General features: G+C 31.8%; 1 protein-coding gene across 1 annotated transcript; it reads right to left on the bottom strand.

Moving 5' to 3' along the window:
* Positions 1–7,353: 7,353 nt before the first annotated feature.
* On the bottom strand, positions 7,354–10,202 carry TT16 (K-box region and MADS-box transcription factor family protein). Its single transcript, XM_079007087.1, has 7 exons — positions 9,781–10,202; positions 9,190–9,256; positions 8,925–9,089; positions 8,690–8,731; positions 8,525–8,566; positions 8,194–8,446; positions 7,354–7,787 (listed from the first exon to the last, which is right to left on the bottom strand). The coding sequence occupies exons 1-7, from the start codon at positions 9,984–9,986 to the stop codon at positions 7,783–7,785; spliced, it is 780 nt and encodes a 259-aa protein (XP_078863213.1). The 5' UTR covers positions 9,987–10,202; the 3' UTR covers positions 7,354–7,782.
* Between the last annotated feature and the right edge of the window lie 1,821 nt (positions 10,203–12,023).

Here is a 12,023-nt window from a genome sequence, read left to right as displayed (position 1 = left end):
TCATGTAAGATATCAACTAGTTAGGGCAAGAAACTTACGAGTTTTGAAGATTGGGGATGAAGATCGGGATGATACTTGAGAGGATTTGGGAGGAAATCAGCCAAGGAAGTGAAAGAATGAAACAAATGGCCAAAACTTGACCATATAGTGTGAGTTTACGACCCACATGGTGGTCGTGAACTCATGGTCAATGTGATTAAGGCTCGTTCTTTGTGTTATAGCTTTAGCAGATAAACCCTGACACTTATCCCTTAAGTGTACAAGGCTCAGAACGCTCAAATAAACTCCTAATTGTGCTAAAAGATAGCAGCAATGAGTTTGACTTTCAATGAAGTGTTAGACTGAACAGGATGGAAAATTTCAGGTTGTCACACAATGGGTCCCTGCAGAATTTGCAAAATTGACAGTTATTACCCAGTTTTTGAAATTATTGCAACTCTCACCCAAAAGTCGAAAATTTTCACAAAATTTGGAAAATTTTCTCGGCTTTTTGTGATTGCTTTTCATGCAAGATTTTCACATTTGCATGTTTGTCACACATCGAGGGCGAGTTTCGTCAAGTTTATTCCTCGAACGTCTCTCATCTTTGTGGTTTTTATAATCATTTGTTGATTATAAAATGGGGGAGAATGTAGAAATGGGTATTCAAAGCTTCTCGGGTATTCAATTTGTGGATTTGAAGACCGGTGTTACTTCGAGGGGGAGTTGGTTTTGATCGCACAAGCTCGTTTGGAAATTGAAGTCGAGACATCCAATCCTAACTTTGAGGGGGAGAATGTTAGGGTGCAAATTTCTCCTTGGATGTGGCTTACCTTCTTGTGATGTGTAATATGTTTAACATTTCCTACAAATAGGAAGTGAGTGGCTCCCATTTTACGTAAGACCCATTTGGAGAGTTTAGTTTAGTGAGAGAAATAACAAATACCCACTTGTACTCTTACTATTCTAATGGAGCTTAAAATGATTTTATTTACTCTTTGTGTTCTTCATGTTTGATTGATTCACTTGATCTTTACTATTCCACACATGTCATCATAATCTGGGTCACTACACTTACGAGAGAGGTGTCTAGAATGGTCATGTTGGCTTGGTTGGTGGATTCAGAAATGCTATATGCCAAAATGGTCCTGCCTTCCAACTTTCCTGCTTGGCTGATGCTTATTTGATAGAATTCTCAATATTTATTGGGATTAGTGAAATATCTAGCTATCATTACTAGATTGTCATAGAAATTAATAAGTAATAGTATTATATGTTAATAATCGTTAGGTGCGTTACCTACCAGTTAGATCGCCAGTAGAATCACCTAGATAACTGTCAATCATCTGAGTAATTGTCCATGTGAGTTACCTCACTATACTATGTATTACGATACATATCCATGTATGTTAGGTTATAATAGTTAGTAGAGTAGAGACAATAGTATAGTATCTAGGTGCTCAATGTTAATGTACTCGAAGTTAGTAGAGTAGAAAGTATAACCTCTATGTGTCTGTATTAGTAGAGCTTAAAAGCATAGTCTCTATATGTGTAATATTATGTATGTATGCCAGACGGGGCCTATTAGGTAGTTTGGGCGGGGCCCATTTATATGTTCATGGGCGGGGCTCATTTGTATGCTTATTGGGCGAAGCTCGATATATGTATTATGTGAAAGATCTAGTATGCTCAAGAATCATACTAAAGTGATATTTCTAATTAACATATGATACTAGTGGGCCACACTAACAACAAATTGATACAATTGATTATTTATTAGAAATTGATTTTAATAAATATTCAATAAACTCTTATTTTATTTCTAGGAAATAATTAATTTTCATTAGCAAGTAACATAATATATCATATTGTATGATTTATAAAGTCATGTATAACATTTTGGATCATAAGGACTTTTTGTGTTTTACCAAAAACAATTTATATTTTATAAACTTTGAGTTTATAAAATTTAAACAAATCTTCTTCTTTTAGAAAGCATGGGCCGAAAATTAGATGGAAGAATAGAGTGATGGTCTTTTGCATTCTTTAATCAAAAGAAATAGGTATGGGTGCATGCATGGGGAACAAGCTTGTCTAAAGGGCTTAATGGTTAAGGACCTTTAGATTAAGCCTTTACTTTAACTAGCTAGAGACTTGCATTCTTGCATTACTCTTTTGCATGCATATAACCGAAAGTTATAAGCTCTTTCTCATCTTCTCTTCTTTTGCTTTGAACACTTGAATAAATTGCTACTTGTTTATGCTCTCTTGAAGTTCATATTGGTTATGAACTTCAAGCTTAAGAGTTAAGAGTTTAGGACTATTATCTACATCAAGTTGAATCATTGTTGGTGTCTGTAAAGTTTATCATTCTTCATCAACTTCCAAGTCTCCCGAGAAGACCCAAAGAATTAAAAAGGTTGTTATTTCTTCATCTCTACTTTGGTTCACTACTAGAAAAAGGGGTATCAACGACGGACAATTCCGTCGCTGATCCGTTGCTGAATGCTATCAGCGGCGGATTAGCGACAAATTTTGGTAGTCAAAAAAACCCTTGTCGCTAATTGTCAGCGAAGCATTAGCGAGGGATTCAACGAGGGATTACCGACGGATTATCGACGCCACAATTGCTCATGGAACCTCTCAGATTCTGTCGCTAATCTGTCGTTGATGTCTGTCGCTCAGAAAACCAATGGATTTCGTTGCATTTCCGTCGCTGATTGTTAGTTATATCATTAGTTTTTCTGTTCTAAATCTATAACCAGAATTTACAAAATAAACTTAATGTAAATAATAAACTAAAATTAAAATTCAGCAACTAAATTAAATATTAATACTTGACTAGCAAAATGAAGATTAACATTCAATTTTAATGTATCGAAACTATATCAAATTCAATGTGTCGAAACTAAATCAACAAAATGAAGTCTCAAAGTCTATATCGATTTCAAAGTATTAAAACCAAGTTACAAAAATCAAGCATCAAAGTCTAACTAGTTGGGTAGGTTACTTCCTTGGGTGAATCATGTGAATGTCGTTATAAATCTTGACCACTTCTTGTTTTTTGGCAGCAATTTTTTTCCGCCCTAAGCTTATCCTTCATCTCTTCACAAATACGATCAACAATAATCTACAAAACGAACAATTTGTAGCAACGTACTTTCAAAAAGCTTATCCTTCATCCTTTAAAACTAATTTCGTTGCCAATTTTGTTTACTGTAATGGAAACAAAATTTCAATAACCACTCTAGGATAGCAATGTACTTCTGAGTCAGAAATACATTGTTATTATGTAGTGGGTATTGAAGGCTCATTGTCATTTTCTACATGCTTACACTTGAACTTTACCTGAACATGAACATACAGTCATATCAAGAAACTTATGTACCATGTCCTGTTTTGATTCTAAATCCAAGCACCCTGTTGTACCAAGAAACCGCCTCTTCAATTTCTAATATACATTATGCATCTTGATTATGTTTTTCTTCATTTTCTTTTAGACCTTTGAACCAAAGAGTAATATAAAGAATTATTAAGGAATCATCACTCCATTGTGATATAATATTACATGAAAAATTAATTAGAAAGTACATAATACAAAAAGAATACCTTCAAACGAGTCTAATATGATTGCTACAAATTCATCCTTTATGATTCTCTAACCAACCACAATTTTCTTATGTTCTTCAAGTCTAGCTTTTGTAGCAGTAATGAGTCTGCTATGGCCATTTTTTTTGCCTTTTTCCGGTAGCTCACTACATATCCATTAACAAATCGAACAAAAAATGAGTTTAGCTTTGTTACTTTAACCTGTCTTTCATTTAACCACTTATATAACTGAAGGGAAATAGTAGAAGGAAATCACATTAAACATTAAATAAAATATAATTCTTTGTAAGGTTCATTTTTTATTTCCTAAAAATAGAAAACTGAATAAAAAGTAATTACCAAGGGAGGATTAAAGATTGAACCGGTCAAAGGTAATATCAAGTCATCATATGTTGAAGACAACAATTTTCCATATCAATCAAGTTGTTGTTAGTCCCTTTTAAAACCAGTTAATTTCTATATCATCTTTTAAGGTTCACCAATAAAAATATCTTGAAAGAAAAGGGTGAAATCACCATTTATTGCATCAAAAGTCAACATGCTCTCCACATCATCCTGCCATTTCAATAAAATAGTTACAATTTAGAAGCAAAATATATAAACACAACTAAAATACAATATATTATCTTAGTAAAGAGAACTAAGACATTTCATTATATCATTGAATAATGATGAACGTAAACCATGTAAAGAGTTAACAACCCTTTGTAGGTGAACACATTGAGATAAAATAATCAATAGCTCCATCGAAGAAACAAATAACATCTAAAAAGGGGGAATGGTCAAATGTCAATATACCATAAAAAAAGATTAAATACTTTTGAAAAAACCAACCTTTAGTATTGCCCTGTGATCTTTCGGAATATGTTTCACAGATTTCACCAAGAACAAATTATGACTTTTTATACCCATATAATGTGAAGATGTTGAAATAATTGCTCAGCGCTTGTTTAACCCTGTTTAATATCAGAACTTCAACAATCAACACTCATATTTAGGTTCAACAATCAACATTCATATTTAGGTTAAGAGAATGTATGATTGGGGAATAGAGAGACTAGTATTTTCTGTGTATTTGAAAGAGAAACCAGTCGCCTTCTCGAAGTAAAATAGGTACCTGAAATCGTAAAGTGACGGTGTTGGCCGGAATCGGTGATGTTAGGGTATGAAAATAATTTCTTCGACGCCTTATCTTGTACTCATTTGAAATCGGAACTTCATCGGTCAAAGTGCATATTTAGGGATATAGATTAAACCAGCCTTGAAAGTGAATGTTGAAAACATACCTGGATTCATGAATCGACGATATTTGGGGTGGGAATGGCCATAATCGACGAGGTTGAGGTTGGGGATGGGGGTAGCGGTGGTGAGTTGAGATTAGGGTAAAATCTTTTAGTACGAGAATTTGGGAGGGAGGCATAGGGGGAAACGAAAATATTGGGAGGGAATGAAAATCGGCGAAAAATATTGAGAGGGAATGAAAATCAGCGACAGATCTATTTTGATTTACCAAGTAGAATTTAGGGTTTATGGAGTCTAGTAATTTCCGTCGGTGATCCCTAGTAAATCCGTCGCTAATTCGCTACGGATATTTTCCGTCGCTAATTCCGTCGCTGAAACCTCATTTTCTAGTAGTGCGTTGATGTTTAATCTTTCTACAACCTGTAAGATGCTCCTTGGTTGGTTTAAATTATTTATGTTATTCAAAACTTATAAGTCTTCCGTTGCCTTAATATTATGTTTTCGAAACTAATTTTTTGAATAACAACCAAACATTGTGATATATTGTCTTTTAGGGAACTCATTAAGCTTCGTGCTTACCTAGTTGAATATAAATGTTTTTAGCTACTTCATTGACTCATGTGAATGACAAGGTTTGACTGTACACACGCGCATTCGCAACATGTTTCCGCATAATGTAATTATACTATGATATATTGAATAAATAAAAATGAAAATTTGGGTTGAAATTCAAAACGTTACAAAGAGACAAGAGTATGAGGATTCATTGAGAAAATAGAGAAGAAGGGAGCAACTACGACGATGATGCTGGAACAATGTAACCATCGATAAGGGGTGGCCGGAATTTAGGGTCAGCCTAGGAAAAGCTCTAATACCATAACAAGGTTAGTATTTTCCCATAACTGGAATGATTTCATTTAAAAAAAATATATACAAGTATAAATATATTGACCTAATTAACATGCTAAACTAATACAACATATAATACAACATGTATACACTAATAACACGTATATATAATCTTTGGGTTGGTAAGGCACCCAATGATTATCTTGAGATAGTTTTCCTTATTATATGGTGGCAAATTTAAAATTTTAGGAACAAGATGCTTTTTGATAAGGTTCCTCCTAAAAGTACTCTTTTTGATAATACTGTCACTCAAGGGTACTCCTGGTATAAGAGGTGTGATTGCCTTCTTTGGTTGGGTAATCTTCGATTATGCAAGGCTCCTAAGGATTATCTTGAGGCGGTCTTCCTTATTACCAGGTGTCAAATTTGGAATTTTAGAAACAATAAGATGCTTTTGATAAGGTTCCTCCTAAAAGAAGTACACTTTTTGATAATATTGTCACTCAAAGGTATTCTTGGTGTCATAATAGGTGTAAGGGTTCCTTTAGTTAGGTTGGTTGGTTGCAAAATCTTTCGTTTGTTGTGATGTAATTGTTGTATTTTGTTTTCTCCAACGTCTTGCTAGTTTGGTTTTATATTGTTTCTGCCGTTCTAAATAAAAATAAGACGTGTATGTAAAAACAACTTTGAATCACTTGATGGCATGAACCTTGTATAATCGTCCACCTTACACCCCTCATATGGTTTTGGCCCAAACTACCTATAATTTAGTACATGGATATAATTTTATCTCAAAACAAACCATTAACCACATACTAAATTGAGTCTTTTGTCAAAATTAAAATAAATTAAGATGGTAATATTACGTAATGCATCAACGAAATGGTCCCAAAAGGAACAAAAGTAAAGGGAAGCAAAAATAACTTTTGACAAAAAATGGACTTGGACTTTTGAGCAACTAAAGGCCAACTAAAGACATGGTAAAAACCGATTGAAGGCTGAAAATGTGGACTGGCCGGTGAAGACGGCGCCTCTAGACTCGACTTGGACTGCTCGGTCCTAGATGGGTCCATTCTTGGTCTAAAATTCAAAACTGGTGCAGACCAATCCAAGGGTTCACGTTGATCTACCTCTAAGTCAAGGACATGAAACTTGATGGGTTTCTTATTGCACCTAGCTATGTGCCAAATGAAGTGAGAATAATGTGTTTAGTATCAAATGAAATGAAAGGGAACATATTGGGATCAAGAAGATATATGTATATAAATATAATGGTAGGAAAATTTTATGGGCTTTGAGCAGACATTGATCAAGATTATGATGGAATTTAAAGGACTGGAAGGCGATAAAGTAGACAAAGTAGAAGCTCAAACTTTATTGTGATTGATATATGGATAAAAGTTTTGGACGTTTGGCTTGAAGACAATGTATCATTTTTTTGTTGAGAAAAGTAATGTTTGAAATTAGAATTACCCACGGGAGTGTTACTCTAGGGTCATTTTTAGTACAATAACTATCAACGTATATCCTAGCAAGTTTATATTTTCTGAACTAAGAAATCGGGTAAACAGCCTTAGAGATCCTAGGAACTTACTCTCTATTAAACCACTATATATAACCTAAGGACCCAGAACTTTTTTTTTTTTTTCAGATAGAACTTTGTGTATCAAAATATTCATACATCCTTTTAATTTAGGGAAGTCTTCATATAAACCATGGACACCTAAAAGGTAGACTTTTAGTTTTGGAGTCTCATATTGTTCCTACGAGTGAACACCTCGTATCCCTACGGGTTGCAATTTCTCAACATATCTATATAGACAACTAGCTAGTGGATTATTTGGAATGTTGGAATTTTTTTAACGAAAAACGTTTTGACATAGACAATTAACTAGCTTATATAGTTCTTCATCACACAATTATATATACCCTAGCTTCATATATTTCAAGTCCATCAAAGTATAAACGTTTAGATCTTTCAAAACACACATGAAACTAATACGTACTTTATGTATAATGCATGCGTATATATAAGCTAATTAAGTTTTTTATTTATTACCAAGCACACACATATTAATAGGTTTCTTTCTCCTTGTAGCGCAATCAGTCTGCAAAAAGAGCCAAAGAAATCTTATGAGTTTCAAAAATATGACTTAATTACTGTATTAAATATTTGCATATATCTAAGAAGTTTCTCTATAAAGAATTAGGAGAACCACATTTACATGTGAATTGTTACATATGTTCGTTGATGTAGAATTCACATGAGAGTGATATCCATATTTAGATTCAGACTTCGTACTTGTATGTTACACAACCCCCCATGGCGTGCATGCAACATCATAATATTCTTAATCAGTAGTTTTAATTCTTGTTCTTATAACTAATGTCATTAATCTAAATATCCACATGGGACCACATCATTAAATGCTAATCGATTTGAAAATGAAAAATTAATTAACAACAACAAAAATATTATTTGATAATTAAGAATTAATTAATATTTTTAATTACCATAGATGTGATATTGTGCACTAGTCGATTCTTGATGAAGGTTGGGATGAGTGGGCTGAAGACGATGATACTGGTATGAATGAAGTTGAAGGTCAGGGAGATTCGCAGCGAGTTGCAGAACACTGTTGGGCTGCTCTTCTGATCCATAAAATGGAAACTGTTCGAATAATTGATGTTCTTGTCCAACAAGCTTGAGCTCAGTCATTGCTGCTGCTTCTTGCTGGTTTATCTCCACTTGTCGTTTACTCATCAACTGTTTCAAAATCAAGTTAATATTGATTAATCATTAATGCGATTAAATTATTAGACCATGTATTATAAAATTACTTACCCAGTTATGCATTTCTTCATTTTCCCTCTCCAGCAATTTTTCCTGCATATATATTATAAATATATAAATACGTTTGAAATTTTAATACATAATATATACATACATATATATATACACCCTTGGCTTTGGAATTTGGATGATGTGTAGTATAGCGATGAAGACTACCTTCCTTTGAAGATTGTCCACCTGTTGTTGCCAGAGTTGGAACTGCAAAAAGTATTAAACTAGTGATCAATCTTTTGAGTTTTGATACTTATAACATTTGTAGCATTAATATGATATGTTTACTAAATTTATTCTTGGCGATAGATTTATATATGATCCATAAGCTCTTTATAATATTAAAAAGAGAGATGGGTTTTTATTTCTATAAAACCTGAAACCATATATTAATATATACCTTTCTAGCTCGGACCTTCTGGATGGAGTATTCCAACTGCTGTTCGAGTTGATTGAGCTCATCAAGCTGTGCGGAGCTCAAGTCATCACCTTTGTATCGTTGAAGACTTAGCTGAAGATTCGATGTCTCCTTCTTTATCCTTGTCAACTCACTATGCAGATGTTCCTTCAATTTCAGATCAGAAAATTATGCAAGTGATTAAGGGTGAAATCAATAAATAATATTGGGTTGTAGTAAAAAAAATGAATCTAATCCAAGATCTTACCCTGTTATTGTAGTCAGGAATACGAGAACCAGTTGTTTTCAAATATCTGTCTATGATTTGGGACATGCTGTAACATTTCACATGTTAACATAACATGACAATATATATCTGGTTACGTTTATTTATAATTCAACAGAAAATTTTAAGCTTAAGATTTCTGACAAATTCAAGAAACCCTAATAAAGCTAACTAAAAATAATGAGTATATATATACAAATTAAGGAATTAAATTGATTAATTTAATAGAAAACCAACTCGCAGATGAGAGATCTAGAGAGAGAGAGAGAGAGTTTTAGTGTTATACAATTAATTTATGACATTCATTCAACTCCTAAAACCCATTCATACACCGGTTATATGAGTTGATCTCTACAACTTTTATGACATACATTCAAATCTCTTTACACATATCGACATATTAGTTGTAAACAAAGAGATTGAGCTATAGCTAGGGGAAAGAAACCAAATTAACTCTAAATGAATTGTTGAAAAAAATGTTAAGATAAAATTAATAATAATACCATGAAGATTTCATTGGTGAGTATTCAAAAAGTAATTGAAGAAGAGATGAACACGAAGTTAGTTATCAACCTGAGAGGGTGAGTTGTGTATTCAAACAGTTTCCCTTTGCTAGAGAAGACGATGAGACCAATCTGGGCATCACAAAGCACAGACAACTCATGTGTCTTCTTTAAAAGCCCAGTTCGCCTCTTTGAAAAAGTCACTTGCCTGCTTGTATGGTTCTCAATTCTCTTCACTTCGATCTTTCCTCGTCCCATTATTGTATGATAACTCATACAAACAAAATTTAACCAATTTTAAACTTCTCCAAAGATGTGCCAAAAACCCTAGCTAGCTAGCTAGAAAACCATTAAAAGCAAGGAATGTGTATAGATAGATGTATGGGTATGTGATTTCTAGAAAAGAATGAGGGTGTGATCATATGGAGTGTCATAATTGGAATGTTAGACTCCAGTGAAAGAAATCCTCAAATGGCAAACATATATACAAGTTGAGTGTTGTAGGAGAATGAAAAAGGAAAAAAATGAGGTTTTATTTTGAGACGCTGAGAACTTGAATTTACCTATGATCGACTTAATTCTTTTGCGCTTTTTTTTTTCTTACTTGGATTAGGGTTTGGACAAAGAAGAATACTTCTAACCATTTCAGAAAATGTTAAATATATATGCATTTATGTTACCGCCTGACATGCTATTAAAATAGTTAAATGTTAATAATATTATGGACCATAAACGTCAATGCATAGTTTTTTTTTTGAACAACAAAAAAAGAAATAAATTAAATATATAGCGACAGAAAAACGTAACCAACCAATCAGACACTTGATCACAAACAACCAATCGAAGTATAAATTTTTTGAAAAATATATACAATTGTAACATTGCAGTTTGAATATTTTAATTATTAAAATATTAGAACGATATAAAAATCTAGCAACATTCAAAAAGTAAAAATTATTTTATATTTAAACCATGTTTCTGTAATCTGATATATTTTTTTTCAAATACTATCTTATTATCCCATAAAAAGAAAATAAAGTGTGATTTAAAAAAAAACAACGCAAGGGCCTCACTATTATTTACATATACTCCAAAATTTAATTCTTAAGTTTTTGTGTTCTATAATTATCAAATAACAATATATAGATTTTTTACATAAATTAATTAAATGAAAAAAGATATATTAATCTGAAGAGAGGGGAGAAAGGGGGAAGAGTAAGAAATGGTAAGAGCGGTGTGCAGAAATTTGGCTTTCATATACATTTTTGGTACCTCTATTAATGCTTCTGTGATTCCTACCAGTCAATCATTACAAAAGAAAAATATTGCGTTAAGACATATTCTTTGATGCTTAGATACATACTACGTTAAGTGATATACAACTTCAGCATATACATATACGCGTGTGTATATATATATATATATATATATATATATATATATATATATATATATATATATATATATATATATATATATATATATATATATATATATATATAGGTAGGTTCAAATGTTTCCCATTTCTATTGTGTGCTAGAATGCACCAATAACAATTGAGTAAACATTAAATGTATATTTAATGATATCCATACTTATAATTTCCTTTTTATAGAAACTAATTTAATTCCTAATTAATGTCAATAATAATATTATTTCAGAATAAATTCATATATAAAATAATAAGAGTATATTATAGGAAAACGAGAGTATATTATACTAGAATACACCTTTATTCTTCATATTCCATACAACTTTATTTTATTTTAAATGAGTGAGTCCTGAAATAATGTTATTGTTAACATAAAAACCTAGATACGAATTCATTCTGAAAGAATATTATTGCTGACATTAATGACAGATTTAATTAATTTCCATAAAGAGAAAATTATAATTATAGATATCATTTAATATACATAAACTTATGGAAACCATTTAATATCTATCATTATTTAATTAAATAATAATATAATTTTACTAAATTCCTATTGGTGCATTCTAACACACAATAAATGTAAAAAACACTTTAACCTAGCCCTATATATATATATATATATATATATATATATATATATATATATATGTTTAGGTTCATTTGAGACCATTCTAATTTTGTGAGACCGTGAGACTAAATCTAAATATAATTTTAAAATGCAAAAATTCTTTTTTTAAATATTATTTTCGGAACTTGAATTAACTAAAAAAAAATAAAAAAAATTCTGTTTTTTTTGAAAAATACGTGAAATATTCTAATAGCATATTACACTGACATATTCTAAAAAATAATTTTAAAATGCAAAATAAATGGAAAAA

Source organism: Lactuca serriola, chromosome 6 (genome assembly GCF_051521515.1).
Source record: "Lactuca serriola cultivar US96UC23 chromosome 6, Lser_US96UC23_V15, whole genome shotgun sequence".
Lineage (NCBI taxonomy): Eukaryota > Viridiplantae > Streptophyta > Magnoliopsida > Asterales > Asteraceae > Lactuca > Lactuca serriola.
Note: the sequence above shows the minus strand (reverse complement) of the source record. Positions and strands in the feature narration are given on the sequence as shown.

Excerpts from the sequence above, each read along its gene's own strand:
- TT16 (XM_079007087.1), bottom strand. The coding sequence starts at position 9,986 with ATGAGTTATCATACAATAATGGGACGAGGAAAGATCGAAGTGAAGAGA. Across the intron at positions 8,567-8,689 it reads TGGACAATCTTCAAAGGAAG|GAAAAATTGCTGGAGAGGGA; the intron begins GTAGTCTTCATC and ends ATATATATGCAG. Across the intron at positions 8,447-8,524 it reads ATGAAGAAATGCATAACTGG|TTGATGAGTAAACGACAAGT; the intron begins GTAAGTAATTTT and ends ATTTTGAAACAG.